The sequence below is a fragment of the Pelodiscus sinensis genome, chromosome 3, assembly GCF_052426305.1.
Source record: "Pelodiscus sinensis isolate ZL-2025 chromosome 3, ASM5242630v1, whole genome shotgun sequence".
NCBI classification, from domain to species: Eukaryota; Metazoa; Chordata; order Testudines; family Trionychidae; genus Pelodiscus; species Pelodiscus sinensis.
Window position 1 is genome coordinate 10368891 of NC_143054.1, and position 24445 is coordinate 10393335.

At 51.7% G+C, this 24445-nt stretch overlaps 1 protein-coding gene across 2 annotated transcripts in view; it reads right to left on the bottom strand.

Annotated features, from left to right (window-relative positions):
* The window catches only part of PAQR8 (progestin and adipoQ receptor family member 8), a 38976-nt gene that overhangs the window by 10875 nt on the left and 3656 nt on the right, over positions 1-24445 (bottom strand). The window contains exon 1 of one of the 2 annotated variants that reach the window (XM_075923333.2): positions 23781-23993. The exons of the other annotated variant lie outside the window; for it this stretch is intronic. Within the exon in view, the coding sequence (XP_075779448.1) occupies positions 23781-23888 (108 nt within the window). The 5' untranslated portion in view covers positions 23889-23993. Of the gene's footprint in view, positions 1-23780; positions 23994-24445 lie in introns of those variants that run through there. 2 annotated transcript variants of the gene reach the window in all.

The window sequence follows — 24445 nt, forward strand, 5'->3', positions numbered from 1 at the left end:
AGTTCGGATTAACTTCTGACTGCCGTGTGTAGCCGCGGGCAGTCAGTTTGAACTAAGGGGATTTAAAAATGGCGCCCGCCCGGGAACATGCAAATGAAGCCTGGGATATTTAAATCCCCGGCCGAACTACGGGGATTTAAAAATGGCGCCCGCCCGGGAACATGCAAATGAAACCTGGGATATTTAAATCCCGGGCTTCATTTGCAAGTTCGAATGCCTACATTAGCCACCCTAGTTCGAACTAGGGGGCTAGTGTAGACATACCCAAAGCGGCTTCCCTTAAACGCAAAGGGAGATCAAGCAGCGAGTGGGAAACCATTGCAGGAAGAGAGCCACATTTGAAGCCAACGCTCTTGAACGGAGAAGACATGATGGTGCCAGAAATGAAGGTTCCGTGATGACGTGGGTTGTGCCCACGGAAGCTGCTGAGTCTCTCTATTTTTGTTAGTCTCTAAGGGTACGTCTACACTACAGCGCTAGTTCGAACTAACTTAGTTCGAATTAGTTAATTCGAACTAAGCTAGTTCGAACTAACGCATCTAGAACTAAAAACTAGTTCGAACTAGAGTTTTGCTAGTTCGAACTAGTAAGTCCACATTGAGTGGACTCTGAACAGGGCTTAATGATGGCCGGAAGCAGTGCCGGCAGGGCATCAGAGGAGGACTTAGAGCATGGAGATACTGTCTCAGGCTAGCCGAGGGCTGAGCTTAAAGGGTCCCGACCCCCACCCCGGACACACAGTTCTAAGGGGTGCCCCGCTTGCAAAGAAGTTCTGGCTTGGAGTGCCCTGAGTGCCCACACTGGGCACATCACAGCACTCGGCCATCAGCCCGGCTGCACTTGCCGCAGGCTGCCATCTGGGGAGAGGGAGTAATTGGGGGGCTGCAGGAGAGCTTCCACCCCCAGAAGCCCGCAGAGCCAGCCCAGTCCTCCCCATCGGGGGCTCGTACCCCATTCCTCCCTCACCTCCTTCCACTTGCCCTTCCCTAGCCCCCCTTCTTATTGATGTACAAAATAAAGATAACGTTTCTTCCAACATTGACTCTGTCTTTATTGAAAAAAACTGGGGGAGACTGGGAAAAGGAGGTGGGAGAGGGGAAGAGAAAGGCTGGGAGAGGGGAGGCTGTGAAGGCTACAACTAACATGATCAGGGGTTGGGAACAGGTCCCAGATGAAGAGAGGCTACAGAGACTGGGACTGTTCAGCTTAGAAAAGAGGAGACGGAGGGGGGACAGGATAGAGGTCTCTAAAAGCAGGGGTTGGGTGGAGAGGGTGCATTCAGAAAAGTTCTTCCTGAGTTCCCATAAAGAAGGACTAGAGGACACCAAAGGAAAGGAATGGGTAGCAGGCTTGAAACTAGTATGAGAAAGTTGTTGTTCTTGACAAAGCAAATAGTTAACCTGTGGAACTCCTTGCTGCAGGAGGCTGTGAAGGCTACAACTAGAACAGAGTTTAAAGAGAAGTGAGATAAAGTGATGGAGGTTGGGTCCATGGAGTCCTATTAGCCAGAGGGTAGGAGTGGTGTCCCTGCCCAAAGTTTGTGGAAGGCTGGAGAGGGATGGCACGAGACAAATGGCTTGGTCATTGTCTTCGGTCCATCCCCTCCAGGGTCCCTAGGGTTGTCCTCTGTTGGCAGACAGGCTACTGGGCTAGATGGACCTTTGGTCTGACCCAGGACGGCCATTGTAAGCTCAGGGCTCAGTGTCGGGGGTCTCAGTGGACCCCCTTGATTTTCATGCACACCTGGTCCTGGGTGGCCAGGCTGGCAGCTCTCCTGCCCTAGACGGCCACTTTCCTGTGCCTAGTGCGGAGATCGTGGACGAGGTCCACGATGTCCGCACTAGCCCAGGAAGGTGCCCGCCTCTTGCGGTCCAGGGCAAGCTCCCGGGAGCCGCCAGCCTGGTCCCGGCAAGAGGGGGTGGGCTGGGGGGCATCGGGTGGGTGGGTCTGTGCCGTGCCAGGTTCAGGGTCTGCTAGCTGGGTGCTGGCAGGCTTGCACCTGGCACGGGCAGCGTAGCCAGCCCGTGCCCCTTTAAGGGGTCCGGGGCCGGGAGGGGGGCATAGAGTTTCCCTGGTGTTGGCCAGAGTGGCCACCAGGGAAACCTGGGGAGGGCTAGCCTCCCACTAGTTCGAACTAAAGGGCTACACAGCCCTTAGTTCGAACTAGCTAGTTCGAACTAGGCGTTAGTCCTCGTAAAATGAGGTTTACCTAGTTCGAACTAAGTGCTCCGCTAGTTCGATTCAAATTCGAACTAGCGGAGCGCTAGTGTAGCGCATAGGAAAGTTAGTTCGAACTAACGTCCGTTAGTTCGAACTAACTTTCTAGTGTAGACATACCCTAAGGTGCCACAGGACTACTCATTGATTTTGCAATGCCTGGGCTTTCCCTGCTTCCTCCAAAAACCCAACCAGTTCATAAAGAGAGATCTGAAGGGAACTTCCTGATTCCAGCAGGCACTGGCTGCCTTGTTAAGATTACATAAGAGTTCCTAGCAGAGCGCCCGGTTCTTTTGCTTTCTGAAAACAACGCCTCGTGGGGCTGTCAGCTGTCCTACCGGACAAGGGGGAACTTGCTTGGTGAGTGTGACTCAGTGCCCTTCGGTCACTGCAGGAGGGGACATTTACAAAATTCTCATCACAAGGCAGGTTCTTTTTGTGCTGTGTTTTACACAAGGCTATGTCCCCCCTCCCCCAAGAATAAAACCAAACCCCTTAAGCGCGAAAGCTCTTGTGGACAATACCCTTATGAAGAGCCACTGCCGTGGCAAGGTACTGAAAGAGAATTGGCTTAGGAGGGCTCAGAAGGGGTCACATGAGAGAGAATCCTTCTGTAAAACGAAAGCCATCACCACTGTTCTGGGTGGTGCAGTGCTGCTGTCATCACGCACTGTTGCTCCCTTTCACCCATGCACATTGTGCTCCAGATCCTGGCCTGTGGTTGAGCAGCATCGCAACATTTGGGTCCCATTCTCCCTCCCTATCCCCCATCCTGACGTCATGGAAGTGCTGGGCCATTCCCTGACGTAATGAGCAGCCGTTCCAGGCTACTCTGTTTTTTGCTGCCTTCGCACCTGGCAGCCTCAGATCTTTGTGGCAAAAGGCCACCCCAGCCACACCCTTCTTTTCTCCAGCCGTGCCAAGTCAGTGGCTCTATGTCATGGGAGGACCGCATCCCCCCCGAACACCTGAATGAAAACCCTTCAGTTGCTCTGTCTATCAGAAGAGCACAAAGAAGATCTAACAGACTGGAGGATCTCTCAGGCTGTGTCTACACTGGGCCACTTATTCCGGAAAAGCAGCCGCTTTTCTGGAATAACCTGCCAGCTGTCTACACTGGCCACTTGCTTTTCCGGAAAAGCAATGACGATCTACTGTAAAATTGTTAGTGTTTTTCCGGAAAAACTATGCTGCTCCTGTTCGGGCAAAAGTCCTTTTCCGGAAAAACTGTTCCGGAAAAGGGCCAGTGTAGACACCACAGTAGTCTTTTCCGCAAAAAAGCCCCGATCGCAAAAATGACGATCAGGGCTTTTTTCCGGAAAAGCGCATCTACATTGGCCACAGACACTTTTCTGGAAAAAGTGCTTTTCCAGAAAAGCATCCTGCCAATGTAGACGCGCTTTTTCTGGAAATACTTATAACGGAAAACTGTTCCATTTTAAGCATTTCCGGAAAAGGGTGCCAGTGTAGACGTAGCCTCAGTGTTCAGATTAGGGATATTAAAAAAGGAGTGATCAGCTAACTGTGTAGTCGATAGACTTTCTATCAACTACACAATTAGTCAATAGAGGGAGCTACCCCCGCTGCGGCTCTGCAGTTTCACTGTAGTAAGAGCTGGGAATGCAGACAGCCCGTCTCCGCCTACATTGGACCCGGCACCAGCCGGTTCTGAACTGGGCTGGCTCACTCCCAGCTCGTGCTGGGCCCAGCAGCCCCTGTCCGTGCCCACTCCTGAGGGCAGCAAAACACGCTGGGCACGCCCGGCAAGGAGCGGCCCCAGGGTCCATCTTGTTTGGGAAGCAGCTTCCCAGCACGTCTCATTTAACCTCCCGCCACCCGCTTCCTGCCATCCTGTCTGCTCTCTGGCAGCATGGGGGGACCTCGGCAAGTGCCTGCCCGCCGCAGACAGCCCGGAGCCGGGGGAGGAACGCGCAAGGCCATGGCAACCCCAGGCAGGCTGGCTGGGCTCCGGGAAGGCAGCGCTGGGTCGGTAGAGGGACGTTTGACCTGCCTATTCGCGACTCCAGCTCCGCGGCATGAAGCCGAAGCCATTTTGGGGCCAGGCCTCGCCCCTGGTGGGGGCTGTGCACTGGCTGCCCGACGCACCGCGTAGCAGCACCCAGGCACTGTGCAGGCCGGGCAGGAGACGGGCAGAGCCTAGCTGGGAATCGCAGGGCCAGGGCGGGCGGAGAGTGGAGGCTGGGCTGCGTGACCCCCGCTCGGCCGCTCACCCTGCTCTGCCCCTTGGGGTTGCAGCATGGCTGGGCTGAGCCACACAGTGCCCGCCTGGGACAAAGCCCAGGAGACAGGCAAGCCCCGGTCCTTGCCTGCAAGCCCAGCCACACCAGCTCAGCTTCCCCACCTGCTTCCCCACCGTGGCTGCTTCCCCACGTGCCGTACATGAGTGGGGCTCCCAGGAAAGTGGTGCCAGCCCGGCGCATGGGACAGACAGAGAGCGGAGCTGCCGCCCCTACAGCAGCTGGCTCATCCCGGGTCTTGAGTACTTGACTGACTGCTTATCGGTAGGGTTACCAGGTAGCTTCAGAAAAAATACTGGACACACTTGGAGGGAGTGTGGGGGGGAGAAGGGACCAGCTGGGAGGGGAACAGGGCTGGCTGGAGAGAAGGGGGATGGGAAGTAGGGCTGTAGCGGGGGTCGGGGCAGCGGGGCTGGCTGGGGGAGGTCGGGGGGAGCGGCCGGCGGGAAGCAGGGCTGGTTGGGGGCGGGGGTTCAGAGGCAGTGGGACTGGCAAGGAGAGATGGGGAGACGGCCGGTGGGAAGCAGGATTGGTTGGGGGGTGAGGTTGGGGGCAGCAGGGCTGGCCGGGGGAGAGCAGGAGGAGGAGAACCGGCCAGAAGGAACCAGGGCAGGCCGGGGAGGGGGTCGGGGGGACCGGGGCTTGGCGGGGGAGAGCGGGGGGGAGAGAATCAGCCAGCAGGGAGCGAGACTGACCTGGGCACTTGCAGATCCCAGGGCGCTGCCTGTCCCGCGCACGGTCCCGGCGAAGCACGAGGAGTCCAGCTACGGCTCCACAAGGCGCTTGAAGAGCGCTCAGGACCACGGACAGGGCTTCTCCTCCCCCCCCCCCCCCAAGGCATCACTCCTACGTCAGACGCAACCAGCGGCTCCCAGTGCTGATCGTGTCCCGCTTCCCAGCCACGTCCCCCACACCCTTCAGGCTTCCATTGGGTGTCCAGACGGAAAATCAGAAAATACCGGACATGTCCAGTATTTTCTGAATTTATTTACCGGACAGAGGGCCCAAAAAACGGACTGTCTGGTTGACACCTGGCAACCCTACTTATCATAGAATCATAGAATACTAGGACCGGAAGGGACCTCGAGAGGTCATCGAGTCCAGTCCCCTGCCCTCATGGCAGGACCAAATACTGTCTAGACCATCCCTGATAGACATTTATCTAACCTACTCTTAAATATCTCCACAGATGGAGATTCCACAACCTCCCTGGGCAATTTATTGGGTAGTCAATCAAGTACTCGACTACTCTCTTTCATCCCTAATTCAGATCCCTTCCCTATTTAGCTTTAACCTTCCCTGCTATCCCTTAAGGATACAGCCTTTTCCTGCGGCCGTAGGGTAAGGCCTAAGGCCTTTATCGGCAGCCATTTTAGGACAGAAGCAGCTAGGAGCTAAAAAAATGCAGAATGTCACATCCTCACATTCCATCTCACTTACATTAAAACAATGTAACATCAGGCTGTGAAGAAGGCGATCCTGTCCTAACCATCCCCAGATAAAGAAACAGATCTTAAGACGGTTAGGCTATGTCTAGACTGCAAGCCCCTTTCGAAAGAGGCTCTTTCGAAAGAGCCTCTTTCGAAAGAGAGCGTCTAGACTGCACGTTGAACTTTCGAAAAAGCGGCTTGCTTTTTCGAAAGAAAGCATCCAGTGAGTCTGGATGCTCTCTTTCGAAGAAGCCCTATTTACATTCAAGAACGCCTTCTTTCGAAAGAGGAACTTTCGAAAGAAGGCGTTCTTCCTCGTGAAATGAGGTTTACCGCCATCGAAAGAAAAGCCGCGTTCTTTCGATTTAATTTCGAAAGAACGCGGCTGCAGTCTAGACGCAGGTGAGGTTTTTTCGAAAAAAGGCTACTTTTTTCGAAAAAACCCTTGAGTCTGGACACAGCCTTAAAGAAAACGTTGCGTGCTAGCATTCTGTCTGGCAAAAACCCAACAGTTGTGATTGTAATATCAATTTGTCTAGCCTTGTGTCTTTGTGGTCCCCACTTCTCTATTGCGTTTCTGTCTGGTGTCCGTCTGGGTCTGTGTTTCTGTCTGTTGCATATGTCATTTTGCTAGGTGCAAATCAATGCAGGTGGTGAGCTATGACTGGCTAAAGAATTGTTTTACAATATATTAGAATTGGGTAGAGGAGTGTATAGTGATATTTTAATAAAGTGATTGGTTAAGGCCGCGTTTCTCAAACTGTGGATCCCGACCCCCCCGGGGGTCATGAGCAACTTAGAGGGAGGTCGCGGTATCACAAAGTTTGAGAACTCCTGGGTTAAGGTGCCACTAAGCAGGACTCAAGTTTATACACACAAGGATCCAGACGGAAGCTCTGGGACACAGCCCCCTGATCAGAGCTGCCAGACCTCAGCACTCTGCTATCGCCACCCTGAAGGTGCTGGAGTTCCCCAGATGGCTTGATCCTGATTAGCTATCAAGAAAAGTTCATCTGCCGTACTGGGAGCGGTGAGTGCTGTATGCTTAGTGTGTGCATTCTGGCCTGCTGATTGTTAATAAACAGAGGTTAAGCACGGGTATGGGCTGTGTAAGGCTCTTTTACTGGTAATAGACCCCACAAATCCGCAGAGTGTCATATTATACCCTGAGCACCCTGAAGGGTAAAGCTTTGTGCCCCAGAGTGTAAGGTTACGCCCTGACTCCTAGAAATGGGGTAAAGGTGGGAGCCCCTACAACAGGGGTGGGGATCCTTTTTTAGGCTGGGGGGCTACTGACCCACAGAAAAATCAGGCGGGGGCCACACACAAGTGAAAAGCAAAAAAACCCCAACCCTCACTGACATGGCCCCCAGACTGCCAACTGAGGAAAAAGACACTCTCCACATTCCCTTTGCACAGCAGAGCCTGGGGGGTCGAGGGGCTGCCTAGTAATTTTTGTGTGCTCCAACCCTGCAGTGGGGTAGCAGGAAGGCTGGGAAGCCAGCATGGGCTCCCCAACGCGTGGGGAGGGGCTTTGAGCCTTTGGGAGCTGGATCCAGGCAAGCCAGGGGCCACTTCTGGCCCCCGGGCCAGAGGTTCCCCACTCCTACCCTAGAACATGCAAGTGACAGAGAATTTTGTGCAGACAGCACCCGCTAGGATGCCGGAGCCGAGCTCAGTTGCACCAGTAAGGGTACGGAGATTGAAGCCAGACCAATGCTTCTCCTGCACAGGGAACAGCAGCACCCAGCTAGCACTGCCTGGCACAGAGTGAGTGATCTCATCCCTAGCAAACAGGGAGAAGCAAAGCATCACGGAGAAGGAGGGGCAGGAGGTTGGCAGGGGCAGTGGGTTAACAGTGCTAAGCAAAACTCACTCTGTTTGTCTCATAGTGCACTGGATACACCTAAAGAGCCTGATTCCAGAAGCTGCTGGACACCCACAAGTCCTACTGAAGTTCAGCTCAGCACCTGCCAGGATCTAGTCCAGAGTCTTCATACCAGGGCCTGTAAAACTCCCACTCCAGCAAGGCTGTCTCTGGCCCTGAGTGGGAGGTGCAAAAGCAGCTGCTTCTTCTTGCACTGCTCTGCCATGGCCATGCACAGTCACAAGCTGGACACTCACTCATGTGCAAAAGGCCTAGGCACCCTTTACGCCTCCAAAACAGAGCTTGGTGTGGGAGTTAAGGATGCCTCAGCCTCATGCTGGCCTGCTGCATGAGGCGGGAGAGGGGAGGGTTTCACTGCGGTGATCCTTGTACTTAATGCTGGAAGGAAAACATGCTCAGGCATCCTGCAGACAGGATGGTCTCTACTGCAATTAGAGTTGCCAGGTGTCTGGTATTGAACCAGACAGTCCTGTATTTTCGCCTCCTGTCTGGTGAAAAAATTTCAGAAAATACTGGACACCTAAAATGTCCGGTATTTTCTGTTTTTTTCCCAGCCAGAAGATGAAAATCCCGGGCTGTTCAGCTCAATATGGAGGCAGCCTAGCAACCCTAGCGCTTACCGAGTTTCACAAGGGAGCTGTCCGGCCCGGCGCAGGGAGGCAAGATGGCAGGCGGCCACTGGCAGCTTGTTAGGGCCAAAAAGCCGCACTATGAGGTTTTTAAAGTTGTTGTTTTTTTGCTTAACAACTCTCGGGGGTCTTTTTTTTTTGTTCAACAAACTTTTTCCTGGCGCGATTTTTGTTGTTGTTGGGTATTTTTTCTGAAACCATCTAGTAACCCTAACTGCAATGTTGAGAGCCCATTGGGTGTCACCAGTTGACAACTAACAGTTCACGGGTTTGGCACTGACGGACTTTGTGCTGCACTGAACACCGCAGCTAGCTATACCCCCTAACCTTGCACACCCCACTGGGCTCCCAGCTCCTCCCCCGATACAGCCCTTTCTAATTATTATTGAGCTTTGATGCGGAAAACTCAAGGGAAGCATTTAACCCTCCCGGCAATGCCCTCCATTCCCATATGCAGGGAGCAGCCAAGCACCCCCCCTCCCCATCGTTCCCGGAGCCTCAGGGCTCAGACGATTCAATTACAACAGGGGGTGAGTGCCCCAGTGGCAGTCTTCAATCTCACACGCCAGCATCAGTGGTTCCCAGCAAGATCCAGAAGCGAGAGTTGGCTGCTGGGCCCTGGATGTTGAAACCTGGCACTGGATGCCTTTTGTGGTTATGGGGAGAGAAGCAGTCACGGCACATAGGTCAATAAGACCCAAGTCACATGGAGAGAGAACTGTGTAACAACTTCCTGCAGGAGCTGTACCTTTCGTGTGCAGGCACACGGGACAGGTTGAACCTCTCTAATCCGGCATCCTCAGGACCTGACCGGTGCCAAACCTGAGAATTTGCCAAACCACGGGAGATCAATATTGTCTAGCAGTATTGCCAGTACTTCCACTGCTCACTGGGCTCCTAGAAGACGTGTAGGGGTAAATTAAAGCTAAATAGCCACACAGAACACTGAGAGCCAGGACTGGTGGCTGTAAAACTTTATAGAACCATAGAACATTTGGCCACATCTCTAGGGTTGCCAGGTGCCTGGTATTCTACTGGACAGTCCGGTTTTTGGGCTCTCTGTCCAGTAAAATTTTTTAGAAAATACCAGACATGTGCAATGTCCGGTATTTTTTGGTTTTCCGGCGGGGCGCTGGACGGAATTCTGGTGGGGGCTGGGAGGTGGGGCGCAGTTGGCACTGGGAGCCTCTGGTTTTGTCTGAGGAGGAGGGGAAGCCCTGTCCCTGCTCCTGAGCGCTGGTCAAGCGCGTGGTGGAGCCGCAGCCGGACTCGCTTTGCCGGGACCGTGCGCAGGATGGACAGCGCCCTGGAATCTGCATGAGCCCGGGTCAGTCCTCCCCTCCCCCCCGGCCAGCTCTGCTTCCTGACAGCCGCCCCTTCCCCGATCTCCACCGGCCAGCTCCGCTGCCCACAACCCCCCCCCTCCCAGCCCTGTTTCTGCCGGCCGCCCCTCCCCCAATCTTCCCCAGCCAGCCCCGCTGCCCCAACCCTCCCCCCTGCCACCTCTGCTTCCCGTCCCCCTCTTCCTCCTGTCATAGAATCATAGGATAATAGGACTGGAAGGGACCTCGAGAGGTCATCGAGTCCAGCCCCCCGCTCTCAAGGCAGGACCAAGCTCCATCTACACCATCCCTGACAGATGTCTATCCAACCTGTTCTTAAATATCTCCAGAGAGGGAGATTCCACCACCTCCCTTGGCAATTTATTCCAATATTTGACCACCCTGACAGTTAGGAATTTTTTCCTAATGTCCAATCTAAACCTCCCCTGCTGCACTTTAAGCGCATTACTCCTTGTCCTGTCCTCAGAAACCAAGAGGAACAAATTTTCTCCTTCCTCCTTGTGACACCCTTTTAGATATTTGAAAACCGCTATCATGTCCCCCCTTAATCTTCTTTTTTCCAAACTAAACAAGCCCAGTTCATGAAGCCTGGCTTCATAGGTCCTGTCCCCCCCTTCCTCCCGGCCAGCCCTGCTCCCTTCCTGGCCATTCTCCCCTCCCTCCCGCCCCCGATCAAGTGTGTCCGGTATTTTTTTTGAGACTACATGGTAACCCTACACACCTATGCTAAGCGGACATCCAGCTAAATACAATCATGCCAGACCACGATGTTGCTGGAGCTGGACTAGAGTTCAACCTATACTCCCCTTTCAGTGAAATCATTGCTGGGGGAACACCCTCCGGCACATGGCAAGGGAGATGGTGTGTAACCAAGCATCGCGCTACCAATTCCCCAAGTCTCCTTTAAGCAAACAGTGGCCAAGAACTCAGCCCTATTACAGGTAGGGAAAAGCCAGGCCATCAGTGAGCATAGCTCATACCAGCACAGGGAGGACGGATGAGTGTCCTTAGCTTAAGTGACAACCCAAGGTCCCTATTAACCCTTTGGAGCCTGCACACCTGACGCTATACAATAGAAACCTGTTTACCAAAGACCTTGGGACCCAAACCTCCTGTGTGGCCCTGGAGGATCACTGCAGCTGCCTGCCCATTTTGCTCAAAGGCTGGGGGACACTGTGCAGAAGGGTTAGGTCAGGCCAGATGGATAAAGCATGTGCATGGGAACTATATAACCCTTGGAACTGCAAGTCACAGAGGGCATTCAGAGAAGCCTCTGCAACTCTTGGTAGACTCCACTCAGCGTCTGTATTAGACAGGTACTGGCTACCAAAGTGTAGGCTATCCAGAATTTATGGCGGGTCTGCTTTTCAAAGGTAATGAGCCCTCAAGCCCCCACTGACTTCAAGAGTAGCTGCCGATGTAACGCCAACAGGCGGAACCGAACCTGGGAGGAGGGGGGGGATGCATGAATCTCTACCGCTTGAGCGAAAAGCCAGCTGGCTCTCCGTAAGGCCGCGGAACAGACTCATTATTCTGACATAAGTGGTCTTGGTGCCACTAGATGGGACCGTGCACCACACCCAGAAGGTGTGTGGATTACGCATAGAGATGTAATAGTGTAGTCAATTAACCGATTAACCGATAAGCAAAAGCCTATCTGTTAATGCTATAGACTACATGCACCCCTTCCCCCCCACCCCCCGCACCAGCTTGTGCTGGGTCTCGTAGCTCAGACCCCACCCAACCTGTATCAGAGGCAGCAGCATGGGGTGAAAGGCAGCCCGTCTGCAAAGAGAGCTGGTTTTTAAAATGCACCCCCACGCAGAGTGGCTGGGGGTTCCTCAGGAGTGGGGCAGAGCACATTGGCTGCCGGCCCCATCTCCGGGGACTATAGATCAATTATTCAATTGACCAATATTTAACATCCCTAGTTACTGATGGTAGACAGGCACTCCAAGCAACTGTAGAGTTAACAGTATGAAAAGTGCTAATGTTGACAAGGATAAACCACAACTAGACATTTTTATAATAATAACTTAATATTACAAAAATATCACAAGAAACACACTTGAAACCAGTGGCTTATTTTAAACAAAGCTCACGACACTAGCGAGCAGGAACAAGTTGGCAATTTCTAGCAATCATGTGGTGAACAAAGCAACAAGCAATTAATGCTGCAGAGAAAAGAAATCCAAGGTCAGCACTGGCTGTTTCCCTTTCACAGAGCTTCTATTCTCTCCCTTTCACGGGGGCGTAGCATCAGCTGAAAGCTGCATTCATTTGTAAGGCATCTATTTCAGAACCTATCCTCACCCCGCTTACTGGAGGATTCAATTATTTTGGCTGCTTCCTAGCAGCGGCAACCAAGTATCATTTGTTTGGGATCTGAGAAAAGGGAAAAACGAGGGGACCACAGCCAAGTTGAGTCATTATAGGCCCACTAAAAATGTGCAAATTCAAGGAGAATGATCCTTTCCCATTTTCTTTCTCTTTTATTAATGCCACAGAACAGGTTTAAACAGTTAGCAAACCCAAACCATTTCCAGACCTTTACTTTTGGTCCAAGTCTAGTGGGGACGTTTGAATGAGGAAAATCTGATGCTATGTGACAATTCTCTATTTCCTCATCATTTTAGCCTCAGAACTGAGCAACAGAGATTGCATTGATCTGATATGTTTACTTGCAGTATAGTATTCAGGCATTAGATAACTTTGTATGAAGCTTGGTAAACAAGATGACAAAGCTAGAACTGGAGCTGAAAGGAAGTCTGTCTCTTTGTATCTGTACTTGAAATTGTTTTCTATCTCTCTTGTTGTTCTCTATAATATGATCTCCCCTTACCAAAGGCCTAGGTCACATTCCTATTTATGCAGTGGTAAAGCATGTTTACCACTTACGGCAAGATTCTAGTGGCATGGGCTACGAGGTTTTGATGAATTGCCTACAAGTTCTCATGAGGACTGACAGCTTGGCCCGTCAACAAAATCATTACAGATTGTTGACATTTTTGGAACTACCAAGTTTTTTAGTTGAAAAGCTGCCATTTAAAACACAATCCAAATATTTTTGCAACAACAATCAATGTTAGTTCATGGAGTTTTTTAAAGTATTTTTCACAGGCATCATTATGGAAACTTTTCATTTACAAAACAAGGTGTTCCATAAATATAAAGTTTGGGTAACGATCTCAGTTAACAAACATGTTGCCAAAAGTTTGTTAAAAATGGAAAACGGGACCATTTTGAAGCCTGCACTAAAAACAACTGAGGAATTTGTCCTAAAGGTTTTCTCTCTGACTAGCTCGAGAATTGCTTCTCCTCAAAGGAACTCTACTTTCTCTCTTATCATCCTTCCTGTTCAGTGTGGATGTGAAGCCAATGTGGGGGGGAAGGGGACCACAAGTCATTTTGGGGCACAGGCTTAGTAGCTGACACTCAGCACGATGCCTCCTCTGAATTAATGCCAGGGTCTGCTGGCTCATTACCTTCCCAGGACCTGGCTGAGAAAGTGCTCAAACCTGCCCAAGATATGCCTGGCGCTTGGTGACTGTGGGTAAAAGAGCAGGCAGGCTACCAGTTGAAAGGTCATTGCTACCAATTGTCATGATGGCTAATGGCCTCTGACCCTGCTGGAGGCCGCCTGCCTACATAGCAGAGGGAGCCAGGGCTTCCTTTCATTCCTTCCAGCTCTCTGTGGTTGGGCAGAAGTTGTGACCATGCCTCTCTAATATGGGCCAAGGTGGGCTGCCGGCAGCTGGCGCCCCAGGCGGAATGTGTGATCAGTGCCCCCGCGTCCACAGCCCTCAATGGCGTGATGTCATCACTGGGTGTCCATTTAACATGGCGCCCTGGGCGACGGCCTAGTCGGCCTATATGCACAGGCCACACCTGCCCACAGTGCACCCCAATCCCAAGGCAAAAGCAGCCAGCAACATTTGGGTGTGGGGCGCGAGGGACTCTGGGAGGTGGCAACTTTGACTCGGGTCTTGCAACGCAGAGGCCAATGCCCTAGCAGAGGTGCTAAATATAACACCGATACTCTAGCGCAGGGTTCCCTCACACGACTCGAGTCCCACTAACCCTGGGCTTACACTGCAGAGGAGACATACCCTAGGAGCACATGGCTCTGGTGACTGACTCACTGCGCTGGCTTTCGGGTGCAGTTCAAAGCGCTGGCCATCTTTGGCTTCTCTGGGGCTCAATTATCAAATTTCAGTTTAGAAAAGAGGAGACTGAGGGGGGGGGGGATATGATAGAAGTCTATAAAATCATGAGTGGTGTGGAGAGGGCCGATAAAGAAAAGTTATTTATTAGTTCCCTAAATAGAAGAACTAGAGGACACCAAATGAAATTAATGGGGAGCGGGTTTAAAACTAATAAAAGAAAGTTCTTCTTCACACAGCGTGTAGTCACCCTGTGGAACTCCTTGCCAGAGGAGGCTGTGAAGGCTAGGACTATAATAGAGTTTAAAGAGAAGCTAGATAATTTCATGGAGGTTAGGTCCATAAAAGGCTATTAGCCAGGGGATAAAATGGTGTCCTTGGCCTCTGTCTGTCAGAGGCTGGAGAGGGATGGCAGGAGACAAATCGCTTGATCATTGTCTTCTGTCTACCCTCTCTGGAGCACCTGGTGCTGGCCACTGTCAGTAGACAGGATACTGGGTTAGATGGACCTTTGGTCTGACCCAGTACGGCCGTTCTTATGTTCTTATGAACTGCCCCATCTCAGCAATGAAGACCAGTTCGGGGAGACTTGCTGTCGGTTCCCTGGGCTAGACATGCCCAGGCAATGATGGGGCTTTCTCAAGTGAGGAGACCCCTGCATCTTACCTGAAAGGCACTTACTAGGAACTAGACTGAGAGCACCGCATCCCACCAAACAGCCCCCGGATGATCATTTCTTTGGGTACCCACTGAGCTGGGCTTGGAAGGATGTAGCGAGAGATGCACTCACACTAGGATAGAGCCAGAGCCTGCTAAACCAGGAATCTCTTCACTCATTGCTCTGCATTTCTGATCAGGCCCACTGCTCATTTGCATTCCCCAGCCAAACCATCTTAGAACAAACTCACTCCTCTACAGGTCGAGAAGCAAATAGCAGGGGGGAAATAATGGAATTTACTTTGAAAGAAGCAGCCTAACACAACTGTAAATATTTCTCAGCCCTGACACGTTTGCCCATTGGGCACTACCGCTACCCTTGGCTGCAAAACAGAGAGAACATAACATACTTGCTATAAGTAGCTCCCTGCACTCTCCTTTTCCTGTGGTACATAAACCTGTCACCTCCACATTTCCTGCCAACTGCTACAGCTTGAAAGTGGTAAATGCTGTGCATTCAGAAAAATAAGGGCCAGATTTGGATTTCAGCCACCCCTGTGCAAACCCAGACTTCACTTGAGTTAGTCTGGATTTACACTCACGTGGCTGAGATCAGAATCGGTCTCTGTCTGCATAACAGCTTAGAAGATGTCAGATTCAATGAATTTACACCAGGGATGAATTTCGTCAAAGTGGCAGTGAAGGACACAGTGATATTTTGATCATCAAAGCTCTCGCTGTCACACATGCTGAACACCCACATCTCTCACAGATAAGAGCTGTAAAATCAGATCCCAGCTGTCCCATGTTGGGCATCTAAAAGCCAAGCACCAACACTAGAGGACACAATTGGGAATATGCTTCTTAACTTCTCCCTGCCTCAGTTTGTGACTATACAAATCGGGGCTAAGAATGCCTACCAGCCTCACGGAGGCATCCTTGCAGTGTGGTTTGAAATCTTTGGACAGAAGGTGCTCTACGTGCTGTCATTCCATTCAACAGATACAATTTATGTCTATACAAAGGGTACCATCTGGGCCTCAGTGAAGTGAGTGGGAGTTTTGCTACTGATTTCAATGAGGCCAGGATTTCATCCAAACTCTATCAGCTTTCTATCACTCAAAGCGCCCCTGTGGGGAACTGAAGGGGTCAGGACATTAAAACAGGGGCTGTGGAACCTTTCACCTGTAGGTCACGCCCTAGGTAGAGGCCAAAAGAGGTTCCCACCTGACAGTTACTTGCTTCTCCATAGTAAAGTGGTGGGTCCCATCTTGTTTCCCCTACATGGCAACTGCCTCCACACCTGGGTCTCTCAGATGAGAGGGGAAGGACTAAAGAGGCACTTTTCATCAGCCCTAAGACTCAGGTGGGCCAAATGCTGTCACGTGGGGGATGTTAAGCGCTATACTAAAGTGTTTGGATTTCCAGAGTTGCTGGGTTCCACGTATCCTGCACCAAAGCCAACAGGAGCTTCAAGGCCTCAACAGCTCTGAAAATTAGGCTGCTTTTACTTAGGTGCCTCAATGTAGGCACTCATGCTGGAACATTTTAGCTTGGAGGCTTCAAAGAGAAAGGTGTGTTAATTAACACAAAGCGCCTCATATCTGACTTTATAACATCTCCGGTTATCACATCTGTAGCACTCGGCCTGAAGTGTGTGGGACGGGAACGGGTACTCCAGAATCCTGTGGCAACTCCCAGGTCCTTCACACCCTCTTTAGATTTGCTGCTTAGGTAGGAGCTGGGGTATGGCTGCTGTCGTACGTTCAACCCCTAGGCTGTGAACTCAAACTGCACAGAGGGCTTGGGCTGGCAGCGTTTAAACCCTGAAAACACAACTCAAGTGGGACTGAACAAAACAGGGAGGCTACTGCAAATGGCAGGGAAGAAGGTTCTCACATCCATAGCAACAAGAGAGAGGGGCGTGAAGAGATGGGTGGAGGGAGCAGGAAGTGACAGCAAGAAAGAAGGTGCAAGAGAAAAGACTGGGGCAAGTCTGTGGAAGATTATGAAGAAAGAAAACAGGCCTAGTTCTGCCCTCAGCCACGTACATACAGTTCCAAAGGGAGCTGAATACAGGGAGATGAAGGCAGGATTGGTCCCCATATGTATTAATCTGGGAATTGGCATCTCATAATGTATAAAGATTAGCCATCAAATATGACAAGAGTTGAAATCACCATTCAAATCCCAGGAGAGTCAAAGGAATGTCAGGTCTAGCTGTTTACTGGCCTGGAGACAGGCTCAGCTAGCAGCCAGTTTAGTTCTGCCTGAGACTGCCTCTCTCCACACTAACCCGGCATTGTCTGTGGGTTGCACAGTTTCCAGCGGATGAGAGCTGTGCATCTGGTCCAATGAATAGAGTGTTAGGGCTTTGAATGAGGGTCAGCTATGAGAGAACTGGGCAACGGCACTGCCAGACAAAAACACCAATGAAAGATCCCGGAGTTCCAGCACAGGCAGGGCAGCTTGCAAATTCCTGCCAATACAAGATGTGCAGGAGAATTAATTCTTTTGGGTGCCTGGGGGACAAGAGAAAGTAAGCAGACTGAACTCACTCACGGCTGTGGGTAAGGAACTGAGGTCTAGTCCTGGCTGATGGCTCTACTCTCTGGCCCCTGGGGAGTCACTGTGGCAGTTTTAACCCTGGATCCTTATGTTAGACAACTAAATACGCAGCCTGATTTGCAGGGGTACTGGGCACCCAGAGCAACTCTGAACTTGCTCAGCATGATTGGCTTCTATGATGAGGTAACTGGCTCAGTGGACATGGGAAAGTCAGTGGATGTTGTGTACCTTGACTTTAGCAAGGCTTTTGATACGGTCTCCCACGATATTCTTGCCAGCAAGTTAAGGGAATGCGGATTGGATAAATGGACGGTAAGATGGATAGAAAGATGGCTAGAAGGCCGGGCCCAGCGGGTAGTGATCAACGGTTCGATGTCAGGATGGCGGTCGGTTTCTAGTGGAGTGCCCCAAGGTTCTGTTCTGGGACCGGTTTTATTCAATATCTTTATTAATGACCTGGATGAGGGGATAGATTGCACCCTCAGCAAGTTTGCAGATGACACTAAGCTAGGGGGAGAGGTAGATACGCTTAAGGGCAGAGATAGGGTCCAGAGTGACTTAGACAAATTGGAGGATTGGGCCACTAGAAATCTCATGAGATTCAACAAAGACAAGTGTAGAGTCCTGCACTTGGGACGGAAGAATCCCAAGCATAGTTACAGGCTGGGGACCAACCAGTTAAGTAGTAGTTCTGCAGAAAAGGACCTGGGGGTTACAGTGGATGAGAAGCTAGATATGAGTCAACAGTGTGCCCTTGTAGCCAAGAAGGCTAATGGCATATTAGGATGCATTAAGAGGAGCATTGCCAGCAGATCCAGAGATGTCATTATCCCCCTTTATTCGGCTTTGGTGAGGCCACATCTGGAGTACTGTGTCCAGTTCTGGGCCCCCCACTACAAAAAGGATGCGGACGCATTGGAGAGGGTCCAGCGGAGGGCAACCAAAATGATTAGGGGTCTGGAGCATATGACCTACGAGGAGAGGCTGAGGGACTTGGGTCTGTTTAGTCTGCAGAAGCGAAGAGTGAGGGGGGACTTGATAGCAGCCTTCAACTTCCTGAAGGGAGGTTCCAAAGAGGATGGAGAGAGGCTGTTCTCAGTAGTGACAGATGGCAGAACAAGGAGCAATGGTCTCAAGCTGTGGTGGGAGAGGTCCAGATTGGATATTAGGAAAAACTATTTTACTAGGAGGGTAGTGAAGCATTGGAATGGGTTACCTAGGGAAGTAGTGGAGTCTCCATCCCTAGAGGTGTTTAAGTCTCGGCTTGACAAAGCCCTGGCCGGGTTGATTTAGATGGGATTGGTCCTGCCTAGAGCGGAGGGCTGGACTTGACGACCTTCTGAGGTCTCTTCCAGTTCTGATTCTATGATAAGGGGATGGTTGGATGAAATAACATGATCTTGGTAACTAATTGACCATTCATTTCCAGTTGGAAATAGGTCAATGGAGGGATGATAGGAGTTGCTATAGGGAACTTTCTGGGTGTCTGGCTGGTGAGTCTTGCCCACATGCTCAGGGTTTAGCTGATCGCCATATTTGGGGTCAGGAAGGAATTTTCCTCCAGGGTGGATTGGCAGAGGCCCTGGAGGTTTTTCGCCTTCCTCTGTAGCATTGGGCACAGATCACAGCTGAAGGACTCTCTGCATGTTGGGGCCTTCAAAGTATTGGAAGGCTTCAATATCTGAGACATAGATGAGAGGATTATTCTAAGAGGGGTGGGCGAGATTCTGTGGCCTGCACTGTGCAGGGGGTCAGACTAGATGATCATAATGGTCCCTTCTGACCTTAAAGTCTATGAGTCTATGAGTCTATGAGCATCTAAAATTCAGGTTGTGGATTTAGGTGACCTAGGATAGATTTAGCTCCTTCACGTTAGGCAACTTAATTGGAAAACGTTGGCCAGAATCTTTGCGTCTGAAGACACTATAGCTCATTTGGACAGAACGGGGTGTAGTGCTAAACAATTCCAAGTTATCCAGGATCCCTCTTCACCTCCTGCCCCAAATCACTGTGCAGTAGTACTACATATCCCAGCGGTGGCTGCATTTCAGCACTGAAGCACGTGTATACCCTGCAAAGTGATTTTGCAAGAGGCCATCACCACCACCCTTATCCCCTGGACAAGCCATGCATCTTCAGCATCAGCCAGTGGTTAGGCTGGGAATCCTGTGGAAATGAAGCAGACCAACATTGATTAGGGATACTCATTCCACCAGGTGTAAGCAAAGTTTGAGCGCAGGCTCAGCATTATGTATGCCTGCTGTGGTGGAAGTGAGTCACGGGAATTGGCCACAGCAAGCGTGAAAAGTCACAGATACGCTTCAGAGCAACCACAGCGAGGGACTGCCCTCCAAGCCCTCAGAGAGGTAGCCATGTAGTCTGTATCTGCAAAAACAACGAGGAGGCCTGTGGCACCTTAGAGACCAACAGATTTATTAGGGCATAAGCTTTCCTGGGTAAAACCTACTTCATCAGATGAAATGGAGTGAAAATTCCAGGAGACATAAGAACATTTATGAAAGCAACTCCCCCTCTTTGGATACCCTTCATCTGTCCATTTCCTCATTGCAGCCCCAAGGCCTTCGTCCTGAGTCAGTACAGGACCAATACCCCTGTAAAGGGAAGGGGGTAACTATGCTGCTGGAGGGGTGTAGGTTTGCTATTGTAGATGCAGCAAAAGGAATCAGTCTACTTCCTCACACAACTAGATCCACTGAATTTGAGGCAATGACTCGTCTGACCATGGCCTACTCAGGCCCTCAGAAAAGTCATTTAATGACAGAAGAGAAAGTGCTCTGAGTTTTGCTACTCAGACCGGGGCACGGGGAGGGAAGGCGCCCACATGGAGCCTGGGGTCAGCAGGGGACTCAGAGTCCCCCACTGACTCTGGGCTCCATGCAGCACTGCCACTTTGAAATGCCATGCGGAGCCTGGGATCAGATTCAGCTGACCCCGGGTTCCGTGGAAATACCATGCGGAGCCCAGGGTCAGATGGGGGCTGACCCCGAGCTCTGTGTGGTATTTCAAAGCAGCAGCGCTGCACGGAGCCTGGAATCAGCTGGGGACTCCCTGGCTGACTCCGGGTTCCGCGGAAATGCCATACGGAGCCCGGGATTAACTCCATGTGGCATTGTCGCTTTGAAACACTGCTGCGGTGTTTCAAAGGGGCAGCAATGCACGGAACTCAGGATCAGCTGTGTGGCGCTGCCCCTTTGAAACGCCGCCACAGCGTTTCAAAGCGGCAGCACCGCACAGAACCTGTAAGTCGGGCTCTGTGCAGTGCTGCTGCTTTGAAGTACCTCCTTTTTCCCCCTCTTTGCTGCCCCTATCTGATACAGGCAGCAAGGGGTAGGGGGAAGCAACTAGTAAATGCTTTTCAGATAGTCGACTAGTCCTTAACATCCTTACCTCTAATATGTGTTTGTATGCCCCTCCACCTCCTCCAAGAGTTACAACCCCAGGAAAAAAAGAACCTGGCTTAGAGATTCTTCAAGGGAACTCTTGGGGATTTATTAAACAACCATGAGTATAATAATTAAAAGGCCAGTAAAGGTTGCTGAGAGAGGGTTTCTGATAGAACTATAGCTAACCTTGTAAATTATTCAGAAACATTAGGTTGTGCACACAGCTCTTGTGCAACCACACAATACTGTCAGTTACTGTCAACCTCCCTCATTTTCTCCCTTGGTGTTTGTTCTGTTCTCTGGCTGTACAATGTTGCAATCTGACTGTAAATTCTTCAAGATAGGGCTCATATATCTGTTGTCTGCACAGCACCTACTGCAAAGGGGCCCTGATCCTGGTCAAAGTCATCAGGCAAAGCCTCAGTGGATATATCAACTATTAAAGAAAAATAAATGTTGATAGGGTATTTTTAGAGGCTGAACATTCTTGCAATCACATGGGATTGGTGGGAACACCCTTTGCAAACAGGAGTAAATAAAGAATGTTTTTGTGGTTTGGCTTGATTTTTCTCTGTGTTTCTAGGAATTGCTGGACATCACCCAGGTAAAATTCACATTGTTGCCTAAAGCAGGAGCCCAACTTGTTTATATCACCCACTATTATGTGTCTCTCCCATTTACAGACATATTTTCAGCCTCCATGATTTTTATACTAGATTTAAGAAAGCAATCAAACCAAAAAGAACAAAAGTGATGTAACCATGAGAAGGCAAAGCATGCCTTGTCTGTAACATGCCGCATTGAACAGCAGCTGCCCTTTAGGTAGGCAGCTGTGTTAGAAATGAAATGAGGCAGTGCATAGAAAACAATTAATACAAGCTACAGACAACACATTTACTTTGTATTGTGATTTTCCATAATTGTACAGCTTTGGTAAACAGCCTCTTTTTCAAACCCAGCGACCATATTGTCATGACTAATATTTTAAGCAGCTAGAATTCTTTTTCAGCGAAGTACTTCACAAAGGTATGTGAGAGTTACTGCCTCTATTTACATATGGGTAAACTAAGACATGCAGCAGTTAAGTGAACTGCTCAGGTAACTTTTAGCAGGGGATTTGATTCAATGACCTCGTGGGGTCTCTTCCAACCCAATGATTCTACTTAGGAGACAACGGCAAAGACAGGAATAGACCTTGAGTCTCCTGCTGACAATCCATTAGATCATCAATACAAATCACAGTAGCTCCCTGTGAGAAGTGGAGGGTGCAGGAAGGTTTGCCTGATTGCTGTTTAATTCAAATACATATTACATCTTAATCAGTCAAGGTGAAAAGTGCAATCTTTGGTTCTCAAACTGAAGTTTGCAAATTCAGGCTATGTTTTCACTGCAGAGTTAAATCAAATTATCTACCTCATGAGTGCGCCTAACTGAAGTCGTCTCTGGAAACCTCTCTGGACAAAACTTACTCAGAACCAAGCAGCAGGGGAAAGCAGTCTGTAGAATGAAATTAGTGATGGCAGAAGCCTTTTAGGTCAAATATCTGCTGCCCATCAGCATGTTTATACACTACACACAAACCAACGTACATGTGTGTATAAATTACCATACAGAGGGCTGAGATTCTGTTTTCAAACCCACTGGGGTGATCCCCAACGGAGTTACTCTGTGTTATCTCGTGTGTGACAGAGAGCAGAATGTGGCCAAGCAGTTTTAAGGAATGCTTAAGATGAGGTGGGAGGGAAGTCACAGACACAGTGAAAAACTCCCAGTAGGATAGATATGAGGTGAAAAAAAAAGTGTTTTGAGCAGAGTTGCCCTATGCACATTTCTTCCAGGCCAATGTCAGTACTGGCTACAGAAATTTAAATTATAAAAAGTACAAAGCCAGAGAAACGAGCCAAAGGCAGAAAAGCAAATGGCCTACACACAGGCTGGGCCACCTTTACTTTCATACCACTAGGATCAACACTTTCACAGTACAGGCAACGCTCTCCCTTTGGGTGCACATAAGGTGCTCCGCTGAGCAGATACCCATGTCTGGGTTGCACAGAGATGCATCCTTTGGGCATACAAGGGGTATTCAAACTCAGTGCTCAGCTGGAGGAGAGGAGGGCAGAGTGGTATCTATTTATTTATGTGGGTGTAGAAGGGGTGATCCTATCTGGGCTCTCAATGAGGGGGAGTAGACAGTGGGGCCGTCTATCTGTGTGCCACTGTGGGCTGCCCATCTCTGGGTGAGCGCCTGGGGCATGCCCATCTATTTCTGTGCCATCGGGGGGGGGCATTCATCTGTGGGGGACAATGTGGGGTGCCATCTCTCAGGGGGTGCCGCCCATCTATTTCTATGATCACAATCTCTGGGAGGGTGGACAGCTCTGGGGGGCATTAGAGGGTGACCGCTTTGAAGAGTGCCCATCATTTTTCTCAGACAGGGGATGCAATTTCTGAGGGGGGCACATCTCGGGGGGGGGGTACCCAGGGTTTGCACAGCTGGGGGCTCACTGGGGTGCCCATCTATTTCTGTGATGGGGGTGCAATCTCGGGGGGTGCACATCTTGGGGGGATGTCCAGGGACTGCACCGGTGGAGGGGGCACAGGCGTACCCATCTATTTCTGTGCCAGAGTTTCAATCTCTGGGAGGAGGCACATCTCGGGGAGGGCGCCAAGGGATTCATCTGGAGGGGGGGACGCCCAGGATTGCACAGCCGAAGGCGCACAGGGGTGCCCATCTATTTCTCTGGGGGAGCATATCTCGGGGAGGGGCACCAGAGATTGCACAGCTGGGAGTGCACGGGGGTGCCCGTCTATTTCTGTGCCAGGGTTTCAATCTCTTGGGGGAGGCACCAAGGGATTCATCTCAGGGGGGGGGCACATCTCGGAGGGGGAGGGGGCGCGCAGGGATTGCACAGCCGAGGGCGCACAGGGGTGCCCGTCTATTTCTGTGCCTGGGATTCATCTCTGGGGGAGCATATCCGGGTGGGAGGGGCCAGGGATTGCACAGCCGAGGGCGCACGGGGGTGCCCGTCTATTTCTGTGCCAGGGTTTCAGTCTCTTGGGGGGGGGGGCATCTCGGGGGAGGGGCGCCCAGGGATTGCACAGCCGAGGGCGCACGGGGGTGCCCGTCTATTCCTGTGCCTGGGCGCACGGGAGCTCCCCGCGTACTGGCGGGGCTCTGCCCCCGGCCTGTCCCCAGCCCGGGTCGGTGTCGCTGCAGACTCACCGCGCCGCTAGCAGCAGCAGCTCCCCGCGATCCTGGAGCGCGGCAGCGGCAGCCACGGCCCTGGGGTGCCCGGGACGGAGCCGCCGGCCGGGCGGGCGGGCTGCGCATCTCCTGCCGGGCTTGTCTGCGGGCGGGCGGGGCTGGCGGGAGCCCTCCCCGCGCTGGCCCTGCCCCGGCGCCCGCCTCCCCGGCAGCCGCGGAACAGGCAGCGCAGCGCCCCGCCGCCTTCGCAACCAGCCCCGGCGCTGCGGGGGGGACCGCCCGCCAGAGACCCCCCCCCGCCTGGTGCATAGTGAGCCCCCGTGACCCCCCCGCCTGGTGCATAGTGAGCCCCCGTGACCCCCCCGCCTGGTGCATAGTGAGACCCCGTGACCCCCCCCCCACCGCCTGGTGCATAGTGAGCCCCCGTGACCCCCCCGCCTGGTGCATAGTGAGTCCCCGTGACCCCCCCGCCTGGTGCATAGTGAGACCCCGTGACCCCCCCGCCTGGTGCATAGTGAGACCCCGTGACCCCCCCGCCTGGTGCATAGTGAGACCCCGTGACCCCCCCGCCTGGTGCATAGTGAGTCCCCGTGACCCCCCCCCCCGCCTGGTGCATAGTGAGCCCCCGTGACCCCCCCGCCTGGTGCATAGTGAGTCCCCGTGACCCCCCCCCCCGCCTGGTG